This window comes from Nestor notabilis, unplaced genomic scaffold, assembly GCF_000696875.1.
Source record: "Nestor notabilis isolate BGI_N333 unplaced genomic scaffold, ASM69687v1 scaffold16483, whole genome shotgun sequence".
Lineage (NCBI taxonomy): Eukaryota > Metazoa > Chordata > Aves > Psittaciformes > Psittacidae > Nestor > Nestor notabilis.
In genome coordinates, this window is record NW_009923455.1 from 1,471 (window position 1) to 12,772 (window position 11,302).

General features: G+C 56.5%; 1 protein-coding gene across 1 annotated transcript in view; it reads right to left on the reverse strand.

Moving 5' to 3' along the window:
- Positions 1 to 3,420: 3,420 nt before the first annotated feature.
- The window catches only part of DGKZ (diacylglycerol kinase, zeta), a gene marked incomplete at its 5' end in the record, with an annotated part of 20,571 nt that continues 12,689 nt past the window's right edge, over positions 3,421 to 11,302 (reverse strand). Inside the window, 8 exons of the mRNA XM_010012149.1 lie at positions 3,421 to 3,785; positions 6,284 to 6,383; positions 6,667 to 6,703; positions 7,214 to 7,334; positions 7,678 to 7,718; positions 8,490 to 8,521; positions 9,020 to 9,210; positions 9,793 to 9,833. Of these exons, the coding sequence (XP_010010451.1) occupies positions 3,669 to 3,785; positions 6,284 to 6,383; positions 6,667 to 6,703; positions 7,214 to 7,334; positions 7,678 to 7,718; positions 8,490 to 8,521; positions 9,020 to 9,210; positions 9,793 to 9,833 (680 nt within the window). The remainder of the gene's footprint in view (positions 3,786 to 6,283; positions 6,384 to 6,666; positions 6,704 to 7,213; positions 7,335 to 7,677; positions 7,719 to 8,489; positions 8,522 to 9,019; positions 9,211 to 9,792; positions 9,834 to 11,302) is intronic.

Consider the following 11,302-nt stretch of genomic DNA (forward strand, 5'->3'; position numbering starts at 1 on the left):
TTAAGCTTTTTACCTCTAAAACCATCACAAGATAATTCATGGCGTGTCAGCTCCATGTTTTCCATCTCCAGTCGAAGCCTGGTCCTTGGGGCACTGCTAGTGCACAGGGATATAGCTGTACATGAGGGGGAAAACATGTTTGCCTTGTTCAGACTTGCAAAGGCAGGCGAGGGGCAGGTAATCATTAACAGGGCCAACTGCTATCACTCTAGCTCCGTTCACTGGGGCTGGGCTTGCACCTTCCCCATCCTGCATGTGTGCACCCCATACACTCCCAGATGCATTTCCATCCCACGGGAAGCCAGACAGACCTGGGACACACGGCTGAAAGGGAGAAGGGGGGATGCTGAAGCATTCAGGGAGAAGGGCAGTGCTCTCCCCGGCAGGTACTGTCGCTTTCCCAACAGCCCTCATCACAGTGATCCCATTTCGGGGCCGCTGCTTTCCCCCACCACACATCTGACAAGGGGGCAGCCGGGAAGCACTCACTGCCATGGTTACTGATGGTCCTCGCTGCCAAGACACCAGCCAAGAGCCAACGTGCCCGGGTCTGGGCAATGAAGTGGAGAGGGCCCCCTCCTCCCAGTCGCACGTACGCCGGTCCCTGGGCTGCAGCCCAGCAGGGCCGGGACAATTTGGTGTGCCTTACACCCGCCACAGACCCCTACTGTGAGCGCTGGGCAGGAGCTGAAAGGCTGAAGGCGATGAAAGGGAGGCGCAGGGGGTGGAAGGGACAGCAGGAGAAAGAAGGCTGCTGCTCCGGGTGGAGAGGGGGCAGCCGGAGAGACAGGCAGGCTGCCAAACTGCCCTCAGGAATCCAAGTTTAAGGTATGAGTGTAGCTTCCCATCACCCACTGAGTGTATCTCTGCTCCCGCACCAGCCTGAGTTATTACCTTCCTTTTATAAAGGAAACACTGCAGGAGAGATGGTGTTGGCTGCAGTCATCCTCATGAGTCTGAGGCTGGAAGAAGTGTCCCTAATCCTCTGCTTTTGTAATCTGAGAGTGGAGCAATGGAGATAATCCCAGCCCTCAGTGCTCAGTACTGCAGGCAGGACCCCAAGGCTCTCCTCCGAAGCTGGGAATGAACAGGAAGAGCCCCCCAGCAGGTTCATCCCCAGCGTGGCCAGGGACAGCTCGCCACAAATAAAGGCTGACAGAAGGGTTCTGAAATCCAGAGGCTGGATGCAGCTGTAGTACCCACCGAGAGCTGTGCTGCAAAGGGCAAGCCTGTCACTGGGAATGCTGCCTCCCAGCCCAGGGAGGAACCTGAGCCAGGCAGGAACAGCAGGTTCCCAGCTCCTCATTCACACTTACAAGTCCTTCTGGATCACTTGGGATAGTGGTGAGCTTTTTCGCTGTTCCATGTTACAATGAACATCAGTGTATGCCAGAGAATGGGGGAGAACGTCCCTCAGGACAAAGACCCTGTATCCAGCAACCGCCCCACAGGGATGCTGTTCAGGGAAGCAGGCAAGGATCTGGTGCAGCAGGGATCTCCTAAGAGTACCCCCAGTTTGGAGGGAGGTAAATGTTTTGGGGTACAGCCTTGTTTGCACTGCACGGGGTGTCACTGATGCAGCGCCCACCGCATTCTTGTGGATGCAGCAGGAGATGGGAACTAAAACATCCATCTCTTTATTTCAACAGCAAGAAACAACAACATCCAAACAATCCAAGTCAAAAAGCGACAGGAACGCAGGCTTGTGCCAGGCCCTGAGCCTGCTGGAGCCGGCACCCTCACAGAGATACAAAAATACAGTCCTACAACAGCATCTAGGAAACACAGACCCAGGTATTGCACAGAACCCCTGCCCTCAGCGGGCAGGGCAACCAACACCCCCTCCGCCTTTAGCCACAACACAAGCCAGGCTTGGAATTGCACAGCAACTCGGCACGGAGGGGCCAGGGGAGGGGAACAGTGTGTCTCTCAACTACCTGTACAAAAACTCTAAGGGAAGATACAAAACTGGGGAGGAAAGGGGAAGCTGGGGCTGTAAACGCCTCTGGGTGTCCCGGCTGGGGGGCAGTGGTTTGGACAGTGCCTTGTCTGTCGGTGGCCTGCGAGCAGTGCCAATGGGAACTTCGGGTGCTGCTGAAGCATCCCGGCTCTAAATGCATTGGGATGCTATGGTTATCAACTGCTGGCCCCTGGCATTCTGCACTGCCCTGTGCCTCTACCCCCATCACAGCAACTGCCAACCTCCAAGGGAACTCTGCCTCCCAGCCAAAAAGCCTGGTTCTCTGTGGTATCCTCATACCCTTTTTTTGGTATCAGTATTAGGAGGGATTCAAATGGTGTCACCCAGCACCAGCCAGTGGGCATAGTGCAGGTGGGACCACAGAGACCCCAACAGCAGCATCCTCCTCTCGTGGGACCCAAGCTGTGAGCAGCAACCCGCTTCACAACCTCTGCTCACCCCGAAGTGCCAAAGAGGTCTGCAAGGCCTTGAGACATCAGCTTTCCTCCTCTGCTGACACTTCCTGGCCCCAGAGACTGTTGGTTCTGTGAAACCCTTGCTGAAGGGCTGGCTTGATGCCTCTGTGGGTGCTTAGCACCCACAGAATCTGCAGGAGAGATGAGTTGTGGTACCTCCTGCCCCATGTGAAATGCCATCCCACTTGCAGGTGTGACTTGGCTGGGAGCCCTGATGCTTCCTATGCATACAAATCCCTTGTTCTGCTAAAACTGGAGAGGATGAGCTGGTGTTTGCCCATGGAGCTTGTGTCTGGGTTGAGTGAGCTCCCAAGTTTTCCCTGCAAAGCCCTGCATCCCTCAAAACTCAAGAGGATGCGTGTTCACAGGCTGAGGAGCATGGAGGGAATCCCTGAGAGTGGCACTGACCCCAGCACTGCCCCTCCACCTCAGTGCAATGTCTGAAGCAGGGAGGGCAGCCAAACCCAATTCAGCATTTGGGAAATACAATGGCCTCCACCACAGCCACTGCCCAGGCCAAGGACAGCACTAAAGGCAACCAGTAGGACAGTGGTTGTCCTGCTTCCAGATGATGCTCTGAGGAAAGGCTGGGTGCACAAGGGACATCCCTCCTGCTGCAGAAGGCCCCAGTAGGGAAACACAGAGATCCAGGGCAGCGCCAAACCAACAGGAGGGAGGAGAAGGCAGGGGCAGCAAAGGTGCTTTCCTTGGGGTAAAGTCTGAGGCTCATGGTCTCTGCTGTCTGCCCATACAGCCTGTGCCTCCTGCAGCTGTGCCAGACAGGAAAGGAGGAACAGGACGTGGACCTAGCCAAGCATCTAAAGGAGGACACTGCCAGCAGGGAGAGGGGGCAAGCAACAATATCCCACAAGGATCATAGGTAGGAGCCTGTGGAGGGGGCACTGGCATCACTCCTGTGTACAAGGGTGACCATGGCCATCAGCCTGGCCTGGCCCAACAGGGCAGCGGCATGGAGCCCATCCAGAGCAGGGAACATGGTGGATGAAGGGTGAAGGGGGACACACACAAAGAACCAGGGTTCGAGTCCCAGATACCCACTGTCCTCATGAACAGAGTCCCAGCCCAGCCTGGGGCAGAGCTCTGCTGTCTCCATCTCCTCTGGGGACCAGGTTGACATGTAGGGAGGGCTGGGCCAGACTCACAGCTCTGCCAGTTAGTATTGTCCTCTCCTCGTCCTGCCCGAGCTGGCTTGGGCTAAGGCACGCCGAGCACTACACAGCAGTCTCCTGGTCCTCCCGCTGGATCATCTGGTAGTGCTGTCGGTTCTCGAGGTAGGCAGCTAAGTCGGGGTCATTGGCTTTCTCAGCCCGGTGCTTGGGGGTGTCTCCCTGCATAGAGGAGGCAGAAGATGTCAGAGTACCAAGCACTGCCTGAATGATGCCTTGGCACTCAACGGTGCCCCCCACTGAAAAGGTGGCTGCGGCGGGATCAAGCAGAGCCCACAGTCAAGGTGAAAGCATGCTCCTGAAGAGCCTAAGTGTGAGGAGCCTGGAAGCTGTCCCATCAGACCCATGCATGGACCAGGACACACTGTCACCACCAGCCCTGGGAGAGGAAACAGAGCTTGGATCCCTTGCCCCGCTATTCCCCAGCGCTGAGGAGGCAGGCGGGAGAGGGCGAGGAATGAGGGGTATGTCTGGGGAATGCCCGGGAATACCAACCCCCCTCTCCTCTCGCTGCCTGGCTAGCGCTGTGGCTCCCGGCGGAGGATCACGTTTCACCAGCTTATTGCAGCCATCTGGACTGTGTCCACTAATGAACTCCTGCACTCCATAAAAAGCCAATCTGTTAACAGCTCCCAGCTCCGGCTCCTCTCCCCCTTCCCTCCCCCTTGCTCCTCCTCGCCAACTGCCCGGGCTCCGCTGTGCCGCAGAGACCTGGCGCTCCGCCGCTGCCATTGAAAACCAGCCCTGCAAGGGACACCCGGCCCGCCCGGCTCCGCCCCTGGTGCCAAGCACTGGGGGGCCGGGGCCTCCGGGCTGGGAACAATGGTCAGACACGCGGAGCCTGCATCCACGGATGTAGCTGTGGATAAAAGCACACTCTGCACAATCGGAGAGGTGCGATGCACCAAGGAACCCCCTTTTGCCTCCTCCCCGAAGCCCCTGAATGCAAGTGCTCGTTTAATGAAGTAGGGGGGAAAGAGAGAGGAGGAACTAATCTTTTCTGTTCTACAACACTGCCTGCTTGCAGCCTGAAACCGGAGCTGCCCGGGCCCCTCTGCCCAGCCAGGCTGAGGCAAGACCTGGCTCCCCTTCCCACTGCAGGGAGTGGGATCAGCTTGCTCCAAACCCCTGCTACAGGTCTGATACTACAGATCAGACTGTGACCCTGATGTGGGGTGGGCTCCTGCCCGTGCAGGCAGGCTGTGACACTCAGCCCATGCAGGTCAGTGCAGCAGCTCAGAGGGGTCCCCAGGCAGCTACAAACCCCGACATGTATTAGCACAGGCACGTGCAAGCCCATTCCCTGCGGCAGCATCACGCCTGGACAGGACTCCCTGTTGTGCTGGCAGGTTGGGGGCTGCTCATCTCCTTCAGGACATGAAGGGGATGGGGGCAGAAGGGGGCTGTGCCTTCTCCCATTGCCTCTGCTGGCTCAGTCTCCAGCCAGACCAGCCCCACTCTGGGTGCTGTGCAAGGCCCAAACCTCAGCCAGGACCAAGGAGGAGTGATGAGGAGCCAGGGATTGTCTGCTCAGCACCTCCCTGGCAGCTGGCAACAGGGCTGTGCATTGTCTGAAGCAGCCCCAAGCTCCACTGGTCCCACAGCTGGGCTCCTACCCTGTGCCCAGACCCACAGATTGCAGCTTCTTGGCTAGTTCTACAGCTCCTCCACTACACCCCATCACTATGACCCTCTGCCAGACAAATATGACCGTGTCCCCTCTGTTGCATGCCAGCCCTGGGAACCTCCTGTACCAAAACACAACCTCAAGACCCCTTTTTGTGTCTCCTCTGCTGGCGCTGGCACAACTCCCTGGCACCAAGGCACGTCCCAGTTAAGCTGGGGCCAGCTTCACCCACTGAGAGGAGCTCCCAGTGCCCCCATCCCCGCGGGAGAGAGCTGGGGGAGCCCTGCAGCTGGGAGGGAGCGTGCAGAGAGAGTGTCCTCGCTCTGACCCTGGAGGGTGGGAAGGGGGAGACAGGGATGAGACATTCCAGCCCCTTGCTTCTAATTTAATAAAACAACAGGGAGAGGAGCACGGGGAGGAGAGGGATTTAACCCCTCTGCAGCTGGGAGCCGCTGGGCGAGCACGGGTGCTTCATGTCCATCCTTGTGCGTTCACGAGGATGATCAGGGGCTGGAGCACCTCCCGTATGGAGACAGGTTGAGAAAGTTGGGGCTGTTCAGCCTGGAGAAAGAGAAGCTGCGTGGAGACCTCAGAGCAGCTTCCATTATCTGAAGGGGGCTACAAAGATGCTGGGGAGGGACTCTTCATCAGGGACTGTAGTGACAAGACATGGGGCAATGTTTTAAACTAAAACAGGGCAAGTTCAGGTTGGATATAAGGAAGAAGTTCTTTACTGTGAGGGTAGTGAGGCACTGGCACAGGCTGCCCAAAGAAGTGGTAAATGCCCCATCCTGGCAGTGTTCAAGGCCAGGTTGGACAGAGCCTTGGGCGACATGGTCTAGTGTGAGGTGTCCCTGCCCATAGCAGGGGGTTGGAACTGGATGATCTTAAGGTCATTTCCAACCCAACCACCTCTATGATTCTATGTCAGCTCCTCTCTGCTTGGCAGACACCACCCAAAGCACCTTGCTCTGATCTCCTGCCAGCCCCAAGTGCGCCCAGAAAGCCGCACTGCCAACCCTGCCACCATCACCTGCAGGTCCGTCTTCATGAGCGAAGCCCCGGCCTCCACGATGTAGTGGCAGATAGTGCGCTGGCGTAAGGCTGCAGCCTGGTGCAAGCAGGTTTCACCGCTGGGGAGGAGAAAGCAGGAGATGTGAGATGTCCCCCTCAAACGAGGACAAGCAGCGTGTACATGTGGCAGCAAGGGACAGCAATTCAGAGCAGCAGGAGCTGATGGTGGATTGTGTGCTTGTCCAGGCAGAGGAGGGGGTGCTACTCAGGGATGGTCAGGCCAGAGTGGACTGGGAGCCATGGCTGGGAATGAGTAAGCTTGTAAGTGTGGCAGCTTGTAAGTGACCAGATGCCTGGCAGAGGGTCTGGCCAACAGGTAACACAAGTCAGTCAGCAACTTACTTCTCGTCCTCTGTGGCATCGAGGATTTCTGAAGGGGCTGTGGAGAGAAAAACAGTGCAGGGTGAGTGAGACCCAACTGTGGGGCAGAAACAGACCCACCTACTCCTCAGTCACATTCTGCATCTTTACATATGGGCTGCTATTTCCATGTTGCCTGCAAAGGCCCTGGCTCCGAAGCAGCATCTGAGCCCAGCTGAGCCCATAGAAGAAGAGCTGTGCTGGACTCAGTACAGAGAAATATCTAAATAAAAATAAAGCAGCTTGTATTTCAGTGGGAGCTGCCAAAAACAGCAGGTCAGCTGCTCTGAAGGCAGAAGCAGGACACTAAGAAATGTTTCCCAGGGACATGCTGGTCCCTGCCAGGATGCAGCGACAGCAATGGTGGCACCCCACTGCTGGCAGAGAGATGCCAAGGAAAGCCCACATGTCAGAAGGATGATGTGGCAAACCCAGAAGGAAGGGATCTAAGCCCAGGAGCACCCCTCTGAGCAGAGGGCTGGGAATTCTTGGCTCCTTTGCTAAGGGTGTCACTCTGGCCCCAGCTCACCGTTCTCAATGATGTACTTGACAATGTCCTTGCTCCCTGATTTGACAGCATGGTGGAGGACAGTCTGGCCCAAGGAGTCTCGCACCATCAGGTCCCTTCCAGCCCGGTGCAGCTCTTGGAACTGCAGGATTGACAGATTGATTGTGATGAGTTGCCTTTCCCCAAGACCCAAGCCCCAGTATCGCGTCCCCAGGATGCCCAGCAGATTGTGTGGCTATCCAGAGACTGTCAGGGAGCTTTGTTCAGCTCAGCCATGCCACCAAGTTCCTTCCCTCCATGTCCTCCAGGAGAAGAACAGGGCTTCTTGCTAGGAGCCCGCCTGGTTTCCAGCCACCACTCCTCAACAGGAGCTGCTCCACAGCAGTCATAGCACGGCACAGGGTACATGCCAGCCAAGCAGGCCACCAGCGGACTGGCCAGAGCCAGCCCTGGCTGCTCACTACAGAGGCAGAAGGAGTGCCTACCTTGCTGAAGTTGCCACTCTTGGCAGCTTCTATCAGGTCATCTGTAAAGAAGGAAGATGTGTTGGGGTCAGAAAAGTCAAGCTGTAACACCATTTATCCAACCTTGGAGCCAAGGGTCAGGCACCAGAGAAGCAGTCAGCTGAGGGTACACATGAGGTGTACCCTCAGGTGCTAACCCCTTGGTCAGACTTGTTTTACATGGCTCCTACAACCTCAGGTAAGTAAGGGACAAGCAAGGGGAAGGAAGGAGGGAGACAGCACGTAGCTGGGGGCACAGCGGGACTGCAGCCCGAGGGGGGAACCAGTCTCTGCCCATGAGCAGGATGACTTGTAATGGAAGCGGGGAGCAGATCTCCTGGATGTCAGCCGGCAGCCAAGACGCCTCTCATCCATGACTCACTCACACTTCCAGGCACTGGGCTCCGCTCAAGCTCCAGGAAACTCTTTCCATTTGCTCAACTTGGTGAGGCCCCTGACCTTGTGTTCCCACCTCCCCATCCCCAGCCAGCCCCTGGCAGAGACAGCCCCCAACCCAGCCCGCTACGCTCAGCTCTGCAGGTGGGGGATTAACCCCTTGCCATGCCGCTTCCCACATGGAAGAGCCAGGAAGGCGCCTGGCTGGGCTGCTCCACAAATCACTACTGTCAGGTCACTCCTGCCACCTCCGGGGTCACCTGCCTGCAGGGCTCCACACTCCCACCCAGCACACAGGCAGCAGGGCTCCTGCTGCACAGCAGGAAAAGGACAGGCCAAAACCCACGTGCTGGGGACCCAAAACAGTGTGAGCTGAGAGAGGGTGGGACAGAACTCACCTTTGTGCGGGAGGCAGCGCTCAGGCTCGGTGCTGGAAGGGAAGAAGAAGAGGTGTAACTAACCCTGTCGGTCCTGGCAGCAGACATGCCATAGGTAGAAGGATGGCTGTGGAGAAGCCTGCCCGTGACACTACTCTAGCAGGCAGGAGGAGAGGCAGGCCAAGGGATTTTGCTTCTCTTTGGCCACGCCATCTGCTTCTTTCCTGATTCTTCCCCATCCCCACTCCCATTTCTACTGCTGCTCCCAGCTCCGTTGCTCACCCATAACCAAGGATGACCCCAGCTGGGCTCAGAAACACCCACGTCCTTCACTCCACCAGGCACTGGAGCCACCTTCCAGCAGCACAGGCAGAGGAGCAGGGAAGACAGGATGGCATCTCACCCCTTGGTTTAACTCAGCACTGAATTTCTGCTTGCATCCAGGGAGCCCTCCTGTAATCTGGCCCAGGGATCAATGCTGTGAAGCCAACCCTGGCTCTCCCATTATTGCTCATCCTTCCTGAGGTCCAGGAGTCCCACTCCAGACTCACCTGGGGGCAGGAGAGGAGGGTGGAGAAGAGGAAGAGGGAGGGAATGCAAAATGGTCCCCAGTGGGTGCAGCAGACAAGTCAACGAGGTCAGGCATGGCAGGAGAGGTGCCCACAGTCTGGGTGATCACTAGCTCTGGGTCCAGCACATAGAGCTCGTCCTGAGAGATCTCTGTTACATAGTTGAGGTGCTCCTGAAAGACACAAGTCAGCCCTCCTCAGAAGCAAGACCTACTTCTGCATAGCTCCATCCCCTCACATCCCATGCCCTGTACCCCAGCCACTCGCAGCAAAGTCATGGTGGCTCAAGGAGTCCTGGGACCTGTGCCTGAGAAGCCTCCACACCTTCTTGTCCTTTTCAGGCTTCCTATCTCCTGCCACCTTAGCAGATGACCCATACACCTCATCTCCATGTCCTCCTCCTCTCCAGATCATTAAGTAAAGCATTTAACACTGGTTAAGATGACCCCAGTCGGCAGGTACCTTGGCAAGCCTTTCCTACTTCGCTATTCCTTACCTGCTCCACCGTAGGGCCCTGCAGGCAGCTTCCACCCCAAGTCTCTGTGCTCCTACCCCCACTTCCACTCTTTTCCATGTGAACCTGGAGGTGCTGGGGCTGGTCCTGGACCAGGCTCATGACACCACCCCTCGGGGGATGCCAAAAGGCAAAGGTGTGAGACTGCCAAGGCTAAGCCTGTCAATCTGTGAACATGGGGACACTGAAGCACCCTCCCAGTAGATGCTGGGAGGATAATGGTGGGTGAGGCTGCACTTACCTGTGCACGGTCTATCCTGTAGAACCGATCTGCTGTGGTTGCTGTAAAACAGGGACAGGGAGAGACAAGGTGATTCTTGGTGTGAGATGAGGAGACAGCCATTTCCACCACTGAGTGATAGTCAACTGTCCAGCTGTTCTGTAGCGTGCACTGAGGGCACAGCAAAGTGAACAGCCCCCTTCCCCTCAGCATTCCGCTGCTCACTTTACCTAAGAGGCAACCCCTTGGGCCTACAGACCACCATGTCCCTGTGCAACATGCCTTTGTCTGAGATCTCCTCCTCAGTGACTCCTGCCAGGGAGCCACAGGGAAGGCAAGAATATATCAAGGCGATGCAATGGCCTTTTTGGGGGCTTTCGGGTGCTTCAGCACTAGCCAAGCACAGGAAGCTCAGGGCTGTGCACTGCACATCCCAGCATTCACTTGCACCAGTTGAGGAACTGCTCCAGTTTAACATGGTGCACCTTGTTACACAGTGTGGGACTAGCAGGAGGATGGAAAACAGTCCTGGTATAACAGTCCTGCTAGGGACAGCCAGGAGCAGCAGTGTCAGCAGCCTCATGTGCAGGGCTGGAATCCCAAAGGGAAAAGGTGAATCCTCTCTGCCTAGCATGAGGCTCCCCAGGTTCACTTTGCAACCCACAGCCGTGCTCTGCTGAGCTCTATGCCCTGCTACTGGGAAGTCAGGGAGATGAGGTGCCACCAGCAGTGATTTCTCTCAGTCAGCTTCAAGTACAGCGGGAGAGCTCTGGAGCCTCTTGGTCGGTGAAGGCAAAAGGAGAGGAGATATTTTCATGCAGGGAAGAAGCAGCTGGAGCCCAGCAAGGAGCATGATGCCTGTACCACCGGGATGCTCCCTCGCTGCAGTGTGCTGGAGCAGGGGGCCCCCTGCCTGCATGACACAGGAGAGCAACCCCAGCAATCCTGCTGACACTCGCAGCCTAACTGCCTTCAGCTCTGCAGGGAGGACACCTGCAGATGCCCCTTGCTCCACTTGTGATCAGCAGCCAGAGACATGGCCTGGGGCAAAGCACTGAGGCACTCAGACACAAAGACCCCAACATCCCTCAGTCCCAAGTCTCACATGGCTCTCAGTGGCTTGTCACTAAGGGTCTGTCCCACTACCCCCCAAATTCACAGAATCATAGAATTGTTTAGGTTGGAAAAGACCTTTAAGATCATAGAGTCCGACCTTTAACCTAGCACTGCCAAGTCCATCACTAAACCATCTCCCTAAGTGCCACATCTACAAAGCTTTTAAATGCCTCCAGGTATGATGAGTGAACCACTTCCCTGGCACAGCAATTGTGAAACTTCTCCCAGTTGTTTATAGAGCATTTTGTCTGCCTCTTCATTCTGGTTGGGAGGTCTGTAACAGACACCCACCATGATATCTGCCTTGTTGGCCTTCCCCCTGATTCTTAACCATAAACACTCAACCCTATCATCACCATCATTAAGCTCTAGACAATCAAAACACTCCCTTACACGACTATCCTGCTGCCTCTCC